Source organism: Amaranthus tricolor, chromosome 7, assembly GCF_026212465.1.
Source record: "Amaranthus tricolor cultivar Red isolate AtriRed21 chromosome 7, ASM2621246v1, whole genome shotgun sequence".
In the NCBI taxonomy this organism is placed as follows: Eukaryota; Viridiplantae; Streptophyta; class Magnoliopsida; order Caryophyllales; family Amaranthaceae; genus Amaranthus; species Amaranthus tricolor.
The window spans coordinates 8,656,959-8,675,611 of NC_080053.1; the positions used below are offsets into that span (position 1 = coordinate 8,656,959).

Sequence of the window (18,653 nt, forward strand, 5' to 3'; positions counted from 1 at the left end):
ATTATTAACTCTAAATATATGAAACCATGTATGTATAAAATTTAATTTATTAAAATTTCTATTAAGATGATTGAATATGAGTTGATCATGCCTCTGTGTTAAAAATAGTTCAGGTTTACGACATTTCGATTAAAAACTCGTTCGGGTTAAGTCGGTTTTAGCCAAATCAAGTTCGGTTTTGAGTATGATTCGAGTCCGATATGACTCGGGTCGGTCACTATTAGGTTCAGGTAATCTCGGTTAACGTTTATATGTCGATTATAAAAATCGGTCGCAGTTCGGGTTCGATTTTACGATTTTGGGTCGTAAATTGGTTCTGGCGCAACTTCGGTTCGGATAATGTCGGTTCGATAAATTTAAAAAAGAAACATATTTTCGGGTAGGTTAACTTTTGGTTTCGGTTCGAATTTTCGGATCGGGTCACATTTGAATAGCTCTACTTAAAACTATGTGGTCGGGTCTACAAAGTGAGTTTATATCATTCAATTATTGATTTAGAATTGATGTTAGAGCATTTACATTTGAAGTAAATAAGAATTTTTTGCTAAAAAATTTATAAATAAATTTCGTCAAAATATATATCTCAAATAAGTGTCTCCAACCCAATGCTAAAGTTTGGTGTTTGTTCTCTATTACTAACAGCAAGCTATAACTTCAACTGAATTAACAAAATTTAGCCAAGTAATTGGTCCCTTTTACTAACAGGGGGGCGATTGGATTGACTTTTATTGACTTTATAACTGTCGTTGACTTTGGATGTTAATGGCCCGTTGTTATTAACAACAGGCAATCACTCAGTCGAGTCAAACGAAGTCAACTCAACAATTTTCCGATGTGCGAGGGATTGCTGAGTTGACTTTCTTGAACTCAGCTAAGTGATTGTCCGCTGTTAGCAACAGCGAACGACCTCCAATCCTTAGCGTTGAGCTGATTGCGCTTATTTTTAGGATATAAGTTTTAGTGAAACTCATTTATGAATTTTTTTTAGCCAAAAGTTCTTTTTTACTTCAAAATTTCGAGCGTTTACTAGTGGGTTTGTTGAGTGCGCTCTTCAAAATCTCAATTTGCATTGGTACAATAGTGTAACAACAAGGCTACCTTGAATCGGAGGCATGGATAATCAGTGACGTATTGCTCCTCTTTTTTCTTTTCGTTGCCACACTTCTCGCAACAAATTCTCAAATAAAAGAGAGAAGTGTAACAACGAAAAAAACAGATGATAATATTTATTTCAGGTCTTGTACGAGTTCGGTACCTCCCATCAAAAAGATGACTCTCATATGAAAAATTAGACAGATGATAAACCCATACTCATGTGGTCATCTTATATGCTTCATCAAATTAGTAACTCCAACTTGTTAAAAACATAGAACCTTAATCCCTGTTCATGGGACGACAAAGCCAAAACAACTAGTGTGGCTCGGCATAACTATGGAAACAAAGTCTAATGAGATGCTTGCAACTGACTCTGTAGAATACCAACAAACAAAAAAACTTAGCAATGTACAAACCAATCCCCTTACATGTACGGTTGGATTATTGCCAAGCGTCTTCTTCTCGAATTGTATCATGTTGCAGCCGTTGTTCTTCAACCCAAAATAAATTTGTGGTATATGGTGGATGGTAAATGGTGGATGGTAGATGGTGAATGGTGCAATCATCATCACTCTTATCAGCATGTTCAATTTGTGTTGGTTACTCACGTTTGAAGGTGTGCAATGGGCCGGGGGCCTATCGGGCCTGACCTTTTATTGGACACACTTTTAACGGGTTAGACCTTAAATGAGCCGAACTTTTAAAGGGTCAACTTCTACTATATTTGGAGGAAAGATTGAAAAAAATAAGATAAATAAACAATTTAATTCCGAATATAAGATTCGGGAAAACTTATGTCCCAAAATAAGCTTCCGTACATCCAAGCCTAGCCTCGGGTAAGTCGCTGTTAGTAACAGCGAATGAGGAGAAAAAAAAAAAAACTAAAAGGCCCTAAGTCGCTGTTAGTAACAGCGACTTAAGGAGTTGACCAGTCAACCCTTTAAGTCGCTGTTACTAACAGCGACTTAAAAAAAAAAAAATTTTTTTTTTTTTAAATTTTAATAGTACTGAACTTGAAGTCGCTGTAATTTATTGTTTTTGGAGCAGCTCGTTTTTTAACCTTCATACAATTATTTAATAGTAGATGAACTAACTATATAAACTTGTTATTGTTTGATTAATCTTCCGATGTGGGACTGTGTTCTGGAACACATCAAAATAAATGAAACAAAAAATTAGCTCACGAATAGAGCACCGATATGGGACTGAGCACCGAATAGAACACATCAAACAGTTATAATGATTGTAGTTGTGCAAGCAAGGGGTTGTTGGCTTCATCATGCTCGACCATTTTTGCTCCTGAATATTCTCATGCATTTTTAAGTTCAAGGCAACTTAAAGACTCGTGTTTCAAAAAATCTCATTCCGATCTCATTGTTAGAGCTGGAAGGGTAACATTTCTTCTGCTATGAAGTTGTTTATTTTCTTTTCTTCGCTTTTTTTAACATTATTTTTTGAATTTTTGAAACAATATATGTGGATGATCATCATAATTGATTTTCTTAGTTTTAGATCAGTGTTAGAGGGGGCTGAATAATGTATATTTTTGTTAGCGACGATCCCTCACATTAATTTGTTTTGGTTCATATAACTGATTCAACACTATTGAGATTAAGGTTTTTGCACTGTTGTACTTGCATTACTTATTATTGAAATGCAGTGTTGTTTTTGTTTTAGCGATGTTTTGACTGATTGTTTTTGAAAATGCAGAGCTATTATTCTGTTCTTGGGGTTGAAGAAAATGCTAGGAAGTCTGATATTAAAACTGGTGAGTTCCTTTTTAGAGGAAGGTTATTGCCTGCCTTTTTAGATGCTTTAAGTTGTTCCCGTTGTTTTCCTTATGAAGGATGATGTTTTTGTAATGTCCCTTGTGCGCCCCTCACTTCCTCGAATCTCTCTTATGGAGCATCTCTTTTCCTTTTACTGTGCTTTTAGTTTTTTTTTTTTTTGAGATGCTAAGAAAAGAGAGGGGGGGGGGGGGGGGGGGGGGGGGGGGGAGGGGGGGGGCGCAGAGTAGCTTCTGTGCTTTGTTTAGAAGTACTGCATACCAAAAGCATTTGGCTTTATGTTTTTCAGAATTCATTTTCTCTATTCCTCAGATAATCACTGACTCACAGATGTTACTATGGCTTACTTGATGTTTCATCATCCTTCGTGTTTGCATGTCTCTTCAGCTTGATGCATGCTCTACTTCAATTTAAACTATTGTCAATTCGTTGTATATCTGAACTTTTTTTGGGAATCTTGAGATTACCTGAATTTATCACATTTGGTTGTTTTCCTTCATTTATGCAGCTTATAAGAAGCTTGCACGGACGTACCATCCTGATGTAAACAAGTAAGTTGAACTTTGCCATATGGTCTTGTAGTAGTTTGTCTAAATAATACCTTAGAAATCCTCTAAATATGTTCCTGATGTGTTCTATTCGGTGCTCAGTCCCACATCGGTGCTCTATTCGTGAGCTAATTTTTGGTTTCATTTATTTTGATGTGTTCCAGAACACAGTCCCACATCGGAAGATTAATGAAACAATAATAAGTTTATATAGTTAGTTCATCTGCTATTAAATAACTGTTTGAAGGTTAAAAAACGAGCTGCTCCAAAAAAATAAATTACAGCAACTTCAAGTTCAGTACTATTAAAATTTAAAAAAAAAAAAATTTTTTTTTTTTAAGTCGCTGTTAGTAACAGCTACTAACAGCGATTTAGGGCCTTTTAATTTTTTTTTTTTCTCTTCATTCGCTGCTACTAACAGCGACTTACCCGAGGCTAGGCTTGGATGTACAAAAGCTTATTTTGGGACATAAGTTTTCCCGAATCTTATATTCGAAATTAAATTGTTTATTTATCTTATTTTTTTCAATCTTTCTATTCGGAGCGGGTAAAAACAGGCTTTTAGCGGGTCCTAAACGGGCCTTCCTATTTTTATTACTTGTATTTTACCAATAATAAAGCATTTTCTTTTTTATTGTATATATATAGATGGAAGATTTATCCACAATTTGTTATAGTAATCATTCCCATAACTATTATTATCACTACTCGTTTTTACTGTATGCTCCAGTTTGAAATATTTGTTATTTCTTCATTTTGATTTCATTAGTATTTTGTGCACAACTGTTGAATTACTGCTCTTAAACTGTTTTGGATTTGATTTTTTCCAAATAATTATCATTACATGCAAGAAAATTTAAAGAGTTAAGATGAATGGGTCGGGTCGGGTCGGTGGTGGGCCACCAAGCCCGGCCCATTTAAAGCTCATTTTCTGTTTTGCAAGAATCGCCCAACTGTTTTAAGAGCCCGACCCGGCCTGTATTTGGCCCATTGCACAGGTCTACTCACGTTACAAGAGGAGGATACTACGCTTCAGCATCCTGAATTTTAATCTTACACCTGCCTGTCCCAGCACATACTGCACATTCCTCCACTTCCCCAGCAACATGACTCAAGCAATAGTCGATTCTGTCCTTCACAACATCCTGCAACAGTAAAATCTTTACATTCTATTTTATACATCTCTCATTGACAACTAACTAAAGTATGATAATGCTCCCCAGAGTTTAGCTTGCATTCAGTAAAACAACACTTGTGGTTAACTGAAATTTCACAAAAATTTACGTCATGAAAATAGAAGGAAAACAGACAGGCACAGACACTATCTTTCAGGTTAGGTACGTGTAAAGATGAAAATATGGTGCTAACATAGACACATGAGAAAGGGGTGATGTTTATACCACAAGTTTTTCATGCAGACCCAATGGTGCAGTCACAAGATAGCTAATCCCCGGATGCTCCAGTGCAGCAGCATCTGCAAGGGAAGGAATATCCTGTACAATGGCAATAGAAATCCAATTAACATTAACGTCTGAAGACAATAGAATCAAAATCTTTCTGCAAAACGTTCTACAAAAAAGATCAACATCCTTGCGCAGATCCAAGTTTTCAATTAACTGAGAGATAAATAACATTCTTGTATGAGAAATCTACTTGTAATGAGAGAGCATAAAGACACTAGGACAAGTCATAAAACCCCTGCATACAATTTGGGAAATTCAATATGAATACATTCGGTCCATTCCAAAATTATGTTTGCAGCAGCAGGATATTATTATCATCAACGATCGATTTTTGTTGGGGTGGGTTGTTATAAGGTCACAGATTTAATAACTCATGTACAGAAGTGTATGTAATTTCTTGCCTGATGCCAATGTCGACCAGGAAAAAGAAAGAATGGACTTATGATAACACGTTTTGCCCCTTGCTGTACACATAAACTGAAAGCATCTTTTATAGAAGGTTCTGCCAATTCCTAAAATACAACGAAAAGAATGATAAATAAGATGTTCAGAACTCAAAAATTAAGATAACAAGTTCGGAAAACAGAAAAATAACAGCAGTACAGCATAGTACATTTGTGTAGCATACAAATGTATTATTTCTAAAACTGAATATAGATATTAAGAGTAAGACTGGACTTAGTGCACACTAAAATCATAAGCACCTTTCTTAATATTCCCTCATTTTCTAATTAAATCACTTGATTCTACTCTTTAAAAGAAATATGCACCATATTATAGTGGGGACCAAGTCCATAAACTTCTATAGAGATTAATGTGTAGTGCTATTCAATTTGTATACTTTTAGTTTCTATGAGTGCTTAGTGCAATTCTAGGTACTCTTAATCCGAAATTAGGGGGTTTTTGCTCTGGGTACACTCAGGTTACCTGCTAGCTGTTATGGCAAGTCATTTTGAATTAAAAAAAAAGATTTTTTTTTTTAAAAAAAAAAAAAAAAAACCTATAGAAGATTAAAATGAACTGCCTTAATTGAATTTAACAACAAAATCTGGAAATATCGAGTAAAATGAAATAAATTGAGAATGGCATAAAATTGAAGATTAAATGATTGATTACGGTCTAAATAGTAAAATAACAAAAGATAGATCAAGCAATTCGAGAAGCTTGAGATCTCCTAAAATGAGTAAAACCACCCAACAATAATTTACTATTTCCATGATGAATAATAACTCCCTCATCCTCCTATTTATAATAAAACTCCTCTTAGTACTAACTTATTACCTAAGTCACCACTAGCATAGTAATTACCTAAATTACCCTTCATAAACCAATTATTCCATATATCAGTTCATTGCATCCCGCCACCTTCAACTCAACACCAATTCACCCTCACGATATTGAGCCACCTTCAACCCACCACCATTTCCACCTCCGAGATCGAGCCACCTAAAACAACACCAATGACCCAGTGGAATCAACCCACTGTGCCAGAGAGGAGAGAGAGGAGCAAGGAATGGGATGTCGCGCAGTTGGGAAGGGGGTTTGCTGAAGTGGGGGCGGGGATGGGGTAAGGGTGTATGTTTTAGTGGTGTCATCAGGTAGGGGGTGGGGAAAGGGTGGGCGGCAATAGGGTGGGGAGGGGTGGACGGTGGCGATGGAGGGTGGTAGTTAGGGGTTGACGGTGGCAATGGAGGGTGGTAGTTAGGGGTTGACAGTGGTGATGGAGGGTAGCCGTAAGACAGGGTTGACAATGGTGATGGAGGGGTGGGTTTTCTTTTTCTTTTTACTTATATTTTTTAGTATTTTTATTTTTAATTTGTCTTTTTCCTTTATTTTTAAAAGAATTAACCTACAATTACAAGTTAATAACTGAGCAACAACAATCTTGGTTAAGTTACCCAAATGTTGAGATTATTCATAGTTAATCAATACGTGAGATTATCGTAGGAAAATGAGAAAGAGGCTGGATTATTGTAAGTAATTTTTCCTTCTTAATATTCCCTTATTTTCTACTTAAAGCACTTGATTTTAATCTTTAATGGAAAGATGCACCATATTATAGTGTAGACCAAGTCCATAAACTTCTATAGAGATTAATGTGTTTTGCTTTTCAACGTCAGTTTAACATGATGATTAAGTATCACTATTCACTAAACTCTTCTTGGTTTAGTATACTTTTAGTTTCTTTGAGTGCTTAGTGCAATTGAGGTATTCTTAACCTTCTAGTGCTCGGACCAATTTCATTTTATATCTTAAAACACTGCAACAACTAAGAAGTAATTACCATATGTGCAGGCTCAACAATAGGGTATCCAGTTTTGCTTTTGAACATCAACACAAATTCGTCTGCAAAACACAATTAAGCACTGTTATAATTACAAATAAAGAATACAAAAAATTGCGAAATAGCTCCCCCCTTCTTTTTAAAAAATCCAGTTACAAAGAAAATTCTAATACATCTTACTCAGTAATAGATTAGACTCTTTCCGACGAGATCCATGATCCACGATAATCACACCATCTTTCTGACCCACACCAGAAAAACCCTCATTCAGGCTTTTTTGATCCATTGAAAAACATAAACTTGATGTCAGGCGCTTCTGTTTGATACTTTTTGGTGGTCTGTAAATTCTGGGTGCAGTTTCTATTCTTCTTCCTCTTGCTGTAATCAAAGACACAGGACTGACCACAACAAATGGAACAAAACGGAGCAACAAGTGAGATTGAATTTAAAGAGATGAAGAGTGGCTAACTAGCAAGCATCCGGAAAGTATATACCTTTGAAAGTGAACACACTGATTACTGATCAAAAACTTTGCTGACATTTGCACAGTTATTATTCATCAGCTAGGACAAAAAACTCAGATAATTCATCAAACCCTACAAAAGAAGCCAGCTACTACTCGGTAAGGCAACAAAATGAAACCATACATTTAAGAGGATCAGCAGTCAGCACATTAATACCATGCCCTTCCCTATTACACCCCCAACAAAATCCCCAAGCTACGAACTCCGACAATCTTTCTTAAGGGGGCCATTTTCATCGGTAGTCTTAGCATCAAAGCATACAATATACTCGAAGTTACTAACCATATCAATTAGAACATCTAAATGAATTTAAGAAAATTTATCAAAGAACTAAAGCATTAAAAAATTGAAAAAAGGAAAAGAACACAACAAAAAAGATATAGTATGGCAATCAATGAGCTAGCTAATTAGTAATAGTAATTAGGATGAAAATACAATAATTAAGCAAGCTAACACCAAAACATAAACAAGGTTCATGCTATGTCCTCCCCTTATGGCTAGTGCTTGTAATAATGTTTTTAAAGGACTTGAACTTGAAGCTCACAAATAAAGGGATTACAATGGTAGAGTTAGAAATTTTGAGAATGTAAGAGGAAAGAGAGAGAAAGAATACACAAACATGCTAAACCAAGGAAGCTTAAAATATGACTTTGGCTCAGTTTACATTAATAACATATGCTCATAAATATAGCAATGGGCTAACAGAGAAGTGGACAAAAACCGGCAAAAGGGGGACTACAGGGGCTGCTTGCCTGAGCCAGGACACTGCTCACTCAAGCTACTTGAGTGCTTGCCCAAGCACAAGGGGAGCTCGTGCTGCCAGCATTTGGCCTTGCCAAAGTCCAAATACTCTCTCCAACGCTATTATGCTGAAAAGAGCACCTCTACTGGGTTGTTCTTCACGTGACTGCTTCAGTATTCCGGGCCCAATGCACCATAATACTTGAAGCAACAAAACCAATGCCTTTACAATAACTTCTCATGCAGTGCTGAATCCAGCAAAAAAATCAAGTGATTTCAACAATTAAATAAAAGAAAAATCACATTCAACATCGTTTTAATTATGCTAATTGTCCACTAATTGACTAAACTACCAAACTTATTCAAAACTCATCATATATTAATCACTTATTATCTATTAAACAATTAAACTTATTCAAAACGCACAATTACCCACAAATACTACCAAACAAAACAAGTTTCTGATGACAAAACAAAATTTTTCAAAGTAGAGATTGAATCAAACAATCATTCAGATTTATGAATCAAACAAGTAGAGATTAAATCAGACCATTATTCCGAGTTTATGACTCAACAAGTATAGATTGAATAAAACAATTATTCCAAGTTTATGAATCAAACAAGTAGAGATTGTAAAATGTCTGTATATAGTTATGCAAATAGGTAAATTGTAATGAATTAAGATGGTGGACAAGAAAGATGTAATGGAGATTGGAGAATGTATTACTAACCTTGTTAACTTGATATTTGTTCGGTTAAAGGTCAAATTGGGTGGCTTGAAATACCCAAATGAAGAACTTTCTGGGAGAGAATCCCAAATTAAGATGCTATTTGGATTTTGGAGAGTTGCAGAAAGAATAAATTATGAAATGTTGGGTAGTAGTGGACAAACCACGACTCCACGATATCGATTAGTTTTAATAAATCTTGTTTAACAAATTATGAAATTATATTGTACTCCTATATAAAACGAGTAAAGTTGTTCTTATGAAAAAGTGCAAAATAAAAATTTAAGTTCACGAAAATTATAGAAAAAATGTTGCTTAAAACTAAAAATAAAATTAAGGTAAATTTAATGAAATAGATTAAAGAAAATAAGGATAAATTCAATAGGATAATGGGTATTTATTTCTGGTGATGAAAGAGAGCTAGAGAAATCAAATGGGAGTAATGGTTAACATCACTAACAAAGCAAATAACTATTTTAGCTTACCAACATGTAAAAACGGATTCACTTATTTTAGTTTGACTCCGATAAATGTCTTTTACGTACCAAAACCTTTTAAGTTGATAAAATCAGGGAACGTTAAATGTACCGAATTAAATTTCAAGCCAGACGAAACTAATACTTCATATTTATTATATTTAGAATTATTAATTATTTTTATTTATAGTTGGTAAGATTTTACAAAACAATGTTCATTATTACAATAGTTCTTGAAGTTAACATTTTACTAATGGGATTATTTTAATATATACTGGAGTTATTATTTTATAAGAGTTCTTAGTGAGGTATTATTATGATGACATAACATGAATAATTTTGGACAAAAATATTACAAGTTTACTTTGTCAAAAAATTTCATCAAACCTATACATATTTAATAAATATATAGCAAACTTCTTTAATTAATGTTTTAGAAAATAGGAGAGACAAAAAAATATGAGGAGAATTTTAACTAATTTAAATATATAGAATCAGGGGCGGATCCAAGGTTCAAGCTCCTAGGGGCACCAAGATATAGAAAAAACTATCAACTAGTCTCTTGAGAGACCGTCTCTTTGAGAGACGTACTTCAAGCCTAGCCCATTAAAGATTATTGTCCACTTATCATATTCTTAGTGCCTACTTACATTATCCTTAATGCTTACTAACCGTATCCTTTATGCCCTAGTTTCAATATCTCAAATGTCTACTTATATCATTCTGAATGCCTACATACAATATTTTAAAAAATATATAATAGATCGGCCTAATTAGAGATAGTTTCTTGAAGAAACCGTTACTCACAAGAATTTGTGAAAAACTATAAGATAATTTTGCCAAAAATGCAGCAAAATTTCATTTATAAAAATGATTAATAATTATTGGTGGCTACTCATGCTTATAAGAAATAACAGAATTAGATGCATTATTTAAAAGGTGTATAAAATAATTTTATTTTTTAATTATACAATCAGACAAATATAGAGAAAGTTCAAGTGATACTAATTACTCCCTTCATCCCTTACATTTTATTAGCTATAGACTCACATTTTATTTTAATCATGTCTATTAATTATTGTCTCTCCTCATCTCATTCATATATATATTTTATATTGTCTACCTTAACATTGTTCATCTTGCCCATTTTGCTATATTTCTACAAAGCATACTACTCCTATCATATATTGAGAATTAATTCAACTTAAACTAAACATTTATTTACTAATAAAATACTCCAAAGTAGTGCAAAACCCCAAGAAATAGCTATACAATTTAACCAATTTTCTACTCTCCAAGCTTTATTTTTCCATGTGAACACTTTTTGACATTTGAATTTTGAAAATTATTTGAAGCGATTTGGTTTAACGAGTCATTATATTTTCAATAACTCCTTAATATTCATTTAATCTTAGTTGACTGCAATCAATTTCAAAAGAATTGGATTTTAATAGGCTTTATAATAACATGATGGTAAGAATAGTTCCTAATTTCCTACTATCTAATAACAACAAGAATTATACTCCATTTGTTTCTTAAAGAAGTTTCTGTTTGTCATTTTAGGTGTTCTATTGGTTATCCTCATAAAAAACCTTTCTATTTATATTAGAGATTTAGACAAAAATAACCTTGTTAATTGTTCATCCTCATTTTAATATTTTAAAACCAATTACAATCGGTCAATCTTAATTCTCCAATCAAAAATTACAATTGGCAAGGGCTTTAGGATTGCGATATTTAGCATTTACAGTATTTTTCATAGATATTATGACGACTGTATAATGGCGTACAAATAATTGAATTGAAGTTTCAAATCAAATAACCCTAATTTTTGGATCTCAAAATTATACCTGAAATTGAAGTCAATTAAAGAAGGTGGTGACGCCGTGTCGTGGTGGTTCCGGTTTAAGACTAGTCGTTTGGTGGAGAATTGGAGGTTCTTGTGAGGCTTGACGCTTGAGCATCCGGCAGTAGCAAACAGAGGTAGGAGACAGCAAGCAGTGGTAGGCAAAACACAACCTCAACTCCTTGAAGCTTGAGAGTGGAGTCGATTCACGGTGAACGGTGATGGAGGACGATGTGGTGTGCTGTGAGCCGGTGAATGGTGTGTCGTTTGGCTTACAGCAAATTCAAAGGAGAGTGACAAAGTGGAGATTGGGATTGGAATTTGGAAGTGGGATTACAGAATATGGAACACAGTGCACAAGGTAAAGCCAGAAGACACTGTTAGTATTCCGCATAGGGTAGGATTTGGATGGAGAGGGATGGAAAGTTTTCTTTTTTCAAAGATACGGACGCAAATTATACCCATTCTCTTAAAATCCATGTAAAGAGAGATGCGCGCAATAAAAAAACTTCAACTTAATACCTATATTCAGTAAGGATCGAACCCTAAACCTTTTACTCCACATGGAGATGCTTTATCTATTGAGCCACAAGCGCTTTTGATAACATAGTACACAAGGTCCCTTATGTATATCCGCCTCTATAATACTACTAGATAATACCCGTGTCATGCACAGTTTTATTAAATTTTTTTGACGTATTTATTTAAACAAAAAAATAAAAAATTTATACTTTGTTTTAACCATCTCAAAATATCTTATACTCATTTAATAAATAACATTATAAAGATTTTATAAATAATTAAAATAAATAAAATATATAATTTTCTAATATTAACATATTAATAATATTATAGGCATAATTAGAAAATAAAAAGGTCAAAGATATAAACATTAATAATAAATACAATGACATCATCATTGAATTTTAGAGGGAAAATTTCTATTGAAAATGTAACATGTAAATAATTTTTAAAAGTGATGATATCATCAGTATTTTGTTTTAGTAATAGTTATATAGATTATAGATAATATAATTTTTATTGCTATTATGTTTTTTTAGCATGTCAATAAAAGGGTGTTATTTTATTGAATGACCTATTTATCTTTACATACAACCAATAGGTTTTAGGTATTTACTTGAACAGATTTTAAGTATTGAATGACCTATGAATCAATGAATGTAAGATCACTTTTTTAAGAAAGAAAAATCCTAACTATAAACCACTCTCCGTCTAAGAAATTGCAATAATTATATAAATAAAAGATAATTAGACCATTTAAACTGTACGCACAATATTAAAATTAAAAGAACGTTAAAATGTATAGATAAAAAAAAAATAATAAGACATTTTTGCATAAAAGAAAACTAAATGCAAATTAAAAGAGACACGGGCACGGCGGGTAAAACTGCGGTGATCTCATTGGAAAGTAAGAAGATGCAACTGTGCGGAGATACATAAGACAGTGTATTATAACTATCAATATCATCATGTATAGAAAGTAGATCATCAACAACACAGATTAGAAACCAAAAATAAGAAGCTGCACAGTTGTCAGTGGTGGCTACATTATTCATGCTTCATAAAAAAATGTTGAATAAAACAATTGAGTACATTACAATTTACAAATGTGTCAGTTGTGGGTTCTTGTTCTTTGTTGTTTCCTATACTTCTACGAGCTCAACATAAGCAGAAGCTACTCCTTCAAAATTGGCGGTTTCCCTAACCACCTCGCACGATATCCAGTCCCTTGACAATCACCACATTGAGTTGAGCCCTGAAAAAAAAGACAAGTGTACTTGTGTTAGGGAGAACAATGTGTAACATAAAAAGTAAGGTTAGTGACCAATTTTGTTACCTCTCCAGCACATATAACACAGGTAGTATTTCTGGAAGGAACTTCACAGAGCATGTTATCACCGATGATGAAGAAACCTGTACCTGCACACCATTTGCATTCAACACGTCCGTTCGAGCTGCAAGAAGAGCAAGCAATGGGTGTTGGTTGCTGCATACAAAGACATTATCATGTGAGGAAGAAAAAGGCAATGGAGTAGATAGTAAAGTTACAATACTACCGAAACCTAGCCTCCAATAATAAACAAAACCATGTATATCTTGCTAATAAACACACACACACACACACATATATATATATATATATATATATATATATATATATATATATATATATATATATATATATATATATATATATATATAAACATAACAATTATATAAATTATGAAGGTTGATAATCAAAAATGAAGAACACTATCAGTTAATATCACTCCTACATTTCCTCTCACAATTTTTTTAATTTCATATATGATTGAGCGAGTTAATGAGTGATAGATACAAATGCTTTTAGGTTCCATTATCCTATTTTGCATAATTCATAAGCTTTTTGCGATGTTTTGTACTTTAAAATGAAACATTGATTCTATGTCATGTTGGTATATTCAAAGAATGTGATAATAATAGAGTGAACTAGGTATTATTTAGAGTGAAGTTTATGAGTAATAAGCATGAGAAGCTATTAATTAAATTAGGTTTTGATTTGAAATACATGTTCACTTTGTAAAAACATAAGGTCAAACTCAAAGATCTATATCTCCCAATATAAAAATATATTTGCAGTGATTTCAATGGCATAGAAAATATAGGATGTTGGCTTTCCAACAACATCTTACACACCTTGTTTAGATAACCAAGAAAAATATGGCAGCCATTTAAATTCGTTGCACAATTCAGAAAAACAAAAATGGTAGGATTGTTAGAATTAGTAGGATTGCGATCCTACCGTTTCTAACGATCCTATGGGCAATTCTACTATGAAACAATCCTAACACCGATTCGACTTGACTGGTGTAATTTGGATCGTAGATTCTACGGATTAAAACGCAATCTAATAACATTGAACGAGTTGGAGACAAAAAGAGGGAAACAAAGGTAGTCTGTAAGCAGAATGAAAGGGCTTAAAGGTGAGGGGCGAAGTTAAGAGAAAATGGCATTTTACATAGTTTGGAATTTGGAATTTGGATTTTGGATTGGCAATTAGATAAAGAACGGGAAGATTTGGATACATTTGGATGGAAAATCAAACAAGTCTTTCGTACGCCCTTATACCTCTCTTGTTTGCTGATTGAACTGATAAGTGCCCCATGGATGGCAATAGCATTAAGAATTTGAAATATGAAACCCATGAAGTAATTACAATAGGGATGGCAACTTACTACGAATCCGACTAGATCCGAGAAAAATAATCCGATTGTAACTAGATTCGTTTACATATATCCGACTCCGACTCGAATCTCGGAAAAAATCCAACAATCCGACTTGACTCTGACTTCAACTTCGACTTTGATTTCGACTCTAACAACATTTGACATTTAAATTCAACTAGTTCACATATTTGCTTTCCTAGTTTATTGCAGAAAAATTTGTATTTTTTTTAGAATAAATTTCAACATATAAATGTGTTTATTTCAACAAATATTTATGTGTTTCGCCATTGGTGATAGAGTTATTGGAATTTTTATAGAAGGATTTCTCCCAAAACTTCAACATTGTTCAAGCTTTGTAGTGTCTATTCGAAAGACAATATGTTATGAATTTTCCTTGCTATTAGGTAAAATTTAGACGAATCATAGCATATTTGAGTTATTAAGTTGAATTGGTTAAACTATATTTATTTGTTAAGTAGAATTTAGGCAAATCATAACCTATTCGAAAGGATATTATTTCTATAGATTTATGTACTGTTAAAATAATTGATTTTTCGTTAAAAAGATGTCATACTCCGACTCCGCGAGAGATTCAAGAACCCAAGTCGGAGTAAAGTTGGAGGATGTAAATCCGAGTCCGAGTCGGAGGTGGAGGTGAAGAAAAATGCAACTTTTATTCGAGCAAATTTGCAGTATGCATAATTCGATCCAAGTCTCATCCATTGCCATCCTTGGTGTAGGGTCCATTGTCCAAGCCATTGAGAGCAAATGAAGACTTGTAATTAGAGAGGAAGGGGCAAAGCAAAGTGCAATGTTGGTCTACTAATTTTCTGCATACCTCATCAATCTCCTTCCCTACCTTTCCTTCCATATCATTTAATCCATACAAAGTGCAAATGTATTACGCACGCACTCTCACAGTTAGGCCATCTTAACACTGGAACCTATAGTTTTTTAAGAAAATACTCGCCTACCCTTGCTCACATAGGCATTAGGCACACCCGAATCAACAGAGAATAGTAGTATCCAACATCGTCTAACTCTAAACCCATCCATGTTTCATGATATCAGTAGTGTAAGCTCTACATATACAGCATTTTGCAAGAAATGCTTCATCTAACATGCTACTCCAACACTCGAAACTCCATAGAAGTTGAGGGTCACATACCATGATGAAATTATCCAAAACCAAAATACCAAAGCTCATACATCACACAATTCCCATCATCTTTATTGCCTAATTGTCTGAATATGCTCATGGAAACAATATTTCTTTTCTATTCTATTCATCCACGTTTACCTGAAGTGCTATTTTATCAATTGATTAGCCATATTAATTACCAAGCACCCAAAAATTTCCTTCTCTCATTTATTTTGCGGGGATCATTCACTAGCAGTATTATTGCAACACAAAAAAGAATCCCATAGAACTATAGAAGTATGATCCATTATGCATAATTCATTAAACCCTCCAAGGAACCTCATATACATTGTAAATATCCACCTTTCTAACATTCCAAACGATGTGAAATCCAACTCAAGACTACATTTTATATATAAAAAAAAATTCATCTTTCTAGATTTCCAAATGGAAGTAAAACCTAAAATTATTATGCTAGCTAAAACTTCTATCGTCAACAATAAAACTAAACATATTCAACTTTTAAAATATTAAATCCTACTAAGACTACAAGTTTTATCTGAAAAATGGTTTGATTTGAAAATCAATAGAAATTATTACAAAAGGCTGCAACTTTAAAGAATGGAACTAAATTACCTGGGAAATAGACCACGCTTGTTCAATACGCTTGGCAAAATTAGAGGAGTTATCTGATGAAGAATCCAACATAGAAGCTTGTACCTTGAAATTAAACCTTTGGGGAATCAAATTAGGAAGAAAAGCGAACTGGGATCTTCTGATAGAAGTTGCAGCAGAAATCCCTTTCATGGGATCGATCCAAACTGGAGGTTTACCACACAAACAGCAAGACATGGAGCTTGAATGATGATGGATGTTTTTCTTTGTATAGGGTTGTTTTGTTTTGATAATTTTTCTTATTTTGTGGGCGTCAAATAGTGTGAAACCTTGTACGCAAGTGCTTCATTTGCGTATTCTTCCACACGGCTGATATCTCTGGCTGTGTGTTCCCGTGTAAATACTGGACACAATTAATTTACAACTAGTGTCTTGAGAGACGGATTTAAAGTCTAATTTATTAAAAATTGATACCTATTTACTGTAATTTTAATGTCTACTTACATTATCTTAAATGTCTACTTATTGAATTCTTAATGCCTATTTTTAATATCTTAAATGTCTACTTACATCATTTTTAATGCCTACTTACAATGTTTTAAAAATATATAATCGAACGGCCTAATTAGAGATGGTATCTCAAAGAGATTGTCTCTTACAAGAATTTGTGATTAATTTATGCACTAAATTCTGATTAGTCTAATAAGTGTAATCGCCTCCCTCTCCTTTTCTCTCTTCTCTCTCTAAAAAACCCTAATCTCAATAGTTGATTTGTGGCTATCATCAACCTTTTGGTTGATGGTAAGCCCCCAAATTTGACATTTTAAGCTTTTTGAATATGATTAGAATAAATAAATGTCCTCTCCCTACAAGAGAGTTGTTCTACCCATTCATTAGGTTGATTCTACCCATATATTGGGTTTTGATCTCTCTCTTCATTAGAGTTTGGAGTTATGAAATTTGGTTTGTAATTGATTTGTTGGTAGAATTAATGCAATAATGCAGCAGACACTAAAATTGCAATTACCATCAACTACATCAAATTCAATTCTATCTCAAGACTCCAACAGATCGAAAGATCCTCTCGTAGAAGGCTGTGTCAAACAGCAATGTGGAAAGAGGATATTCAGAATTGTCAAATCTCATATACAACGATCGTAGTTTTGTTAATTTTGAATTATCTTTGGTTAAAGTTGTTATGTACTTGCTAATTTTTATCTCTGATGTAGATATCGTACGACTCTTTATTAATAAATCAGGTATTATTCAACAAAAAATTTTGATTAGTCTAATGATAATCCTTAAGCAAGGATTTGACATTGAATTAGGAAGCTTATTCTTGCTATCTAGCCAAGTCTTGCATTAAGACTACTGCTGAAGATACATGTTGTTCCTGTAAAATAAACAAGGGTTAGTAGGGCTCGGAATGATTTTCCGGGCACTTAATCCGACGCCCAAGTCAGCATTTATATAAGATGAATTGTCTAATAGGTTTTTTCAAGTGCACAGTGGCAACATGGTGGATTATTACTTAAGGTTTATTTAGCATGAGGCTTTATGGAATTTATTAAATAGGAGATTGTCTTATTCAATGAATGGTCTTTAATCTTCTTTAGATGTTCTTTTGAAGATCAATGTGGGTTAAAAATAAAACAATTCTTATTCAATGCTCAAGTATTAATTGCTCTGGAGATTGTTGTTCTAATTGTATTTTTCTTAGTAGAAATTCAATTACCTCATCATGGCGTATCTTGGGTTATTTATAGCCCTTGTGTGTATGAAATGTTCTAACATGCCCATCAGTAGATGTCTTCAGCAATTTCCAAAATTATAAGCTTGTTAAGGCTATTACGTCCCTTGACGTGTTTGGATGGAGAAATTTGAAGGGAAAGAAAAGGGAGGAATTTGGAGGGAAATGATTTTCTTTGTTTGGATAACAATTTTAGGGAATGAGGGATTTGGATGGGAAGGAAATGGAGGGACTAATGTCATCAAATATTAAGGAAAAATTATAAGAAACTACCTTATCTATAGGTTTATTTGCAAAAAACTATCTTATGCATTTTTATTTTTTTTTTTTTTGCAAAAAACTACCTAATGTAATATATTTCTCTGCAAATGACTAACACTTAAAAGAAAAAGTGAATTGACCGTTAAGTTTGAGGGTTTGACCAATTT

At 33.4% G+C, this 18,653-nt stretch overlaps 2 protein-coding genes and 1 long non-coding RNA gene across 7 annotated transcripts; 1 reads left to right on the forward strand and 2 right to left on the reverse strand.

Annotated features, from left to right (window-relative positions):
• Positions 1-2,047: 2,047 nt before the first annotated feature.
• On the forward strand, positions 2,048-3,521 carry LOC130818005 (uncharacterized). Its single transcript, XR_009043907.1, has 3 exons — positions 2,048-2,486; positions 2,806-2,863; positions 3,391-3,521. It is a non-coding gene; the product is annotated as an uncharacterized LOC130818005 (long non-coding RNA).
• Positions 3,522-4,225: 704 nt separating this feature from the next.
• Positions 4,226-11,930, reverse strand: LOC130817751 (sirohydrochlorin ferrochelatase, chloroplastic). Of its 5 annotated transcripts, none has more exons than XM_057683613.1 (8): positions 11,497-11,928; positions 8,454-8,690; positions 7,672-7,773; positions 7,358-7,575; positions 7,178-7,239; positions 5,295-5,405; positions 4,831-4,923; positions 4,226-4,575 (listed from the first exon to the last, which is right to left on the reverse strand). In XM_057683613.1, the coding sequence occupies exons 3-8, from the start codon at positions 7,716-7,718 to the stop codon at positions 4,456-4,458; spliced, it is 651 nt and encodes a 216-aa protein (XP_057539596.1). In that variant the 5' UTR covers positions 7,719-7,773; positions 8,454-8,690; positions 11,497-11,928; the 3' UTR covers positions 4,226-4,455. The 5 variants fall into 5 exon arrangements, with proteins under 5 accessions (XP_057539596.1, XP_057539598.1, XP_057539600.1 ...); XM_057683615.1 differs by lacking the exon at positions 8,454-8,690 and adding an exon at positions 9,174-9,243; XM_057683617.1 differs by lacking the exon at positions 8,454-8,690 and having other exon boundaries at positions 4,226-4,558; positions 11,497-11,930.
• Positions 11,931-12,893: 963 nt separating this feature from the next.
• LOC130818062 (protein BUNDLE SHEATH DEFECTIVE 2, chloroplastic) lies at positions 12,894-16,856 on the reverse strand. Its single transcript, XM_057684091.1, has 3 exons — positions 16,497-16,856; positions 13,351-13,500; positions 12,894-13,269 (listed from the first exon to the last, which is right to left on the reverse strand). The coding sequence occupies exons 1-3, from the start codon at positions 16,710-16,712 to the stop codon at positions 13,189-13,191; spliced, it is 447 nt and encodes a 148-aa protein (XP_057540074.1). The 5' UTR covers positions 16,713-16,856; the 3' UTR covers positions 12,894-13,188.
• Positions 16,857-18,653: the final 1,797 nt, after the last annotated feature.

Coding starts and splice junctions, on each gene's coding strand:
- LOC130817751 (XM_057683612.1), bottom strand. CDS start 7,718: ATGTCAGCAAAGTTTTTGATCAGTAATCAGTGTGTTCACTTTCAAAG. Junction 4,924..5,294: donor CTGGTCGACATTGGCATCAG/GCAAGAAATTAC, acceptor GCCATTGTACAG/GATATTCCTTCCCTTGCAGA. Junction 4,576..4,830: donor GTCTGCATGAAAAACTTGTG/GTATAAACATCA, acceptor TTACTGTTGCAG/GATGTTGTGAAGGACAGAAT.
- LOC130818062 (XM_057684091.1), bottom strand. CDS start 16,712: ATGTCTTGCTGTTTGTGTGGTAAACCTCCAGTTTGGATCGATCCCATG. Junction 13,501..16,496: donor AAGCGTGGTCTATTTCCCAG/GTAATTTAGTTC, acceptor CTTTGTATGCAG/CAACCAACACCCATTGCTTG. Junction 13,270..13,350: donor GTGTTATATGTGCTGGAGAG/GTAACAAAATTG, acceptor CTTTTTTTTCAG/GGCTCAACTCAATGTGGTGA.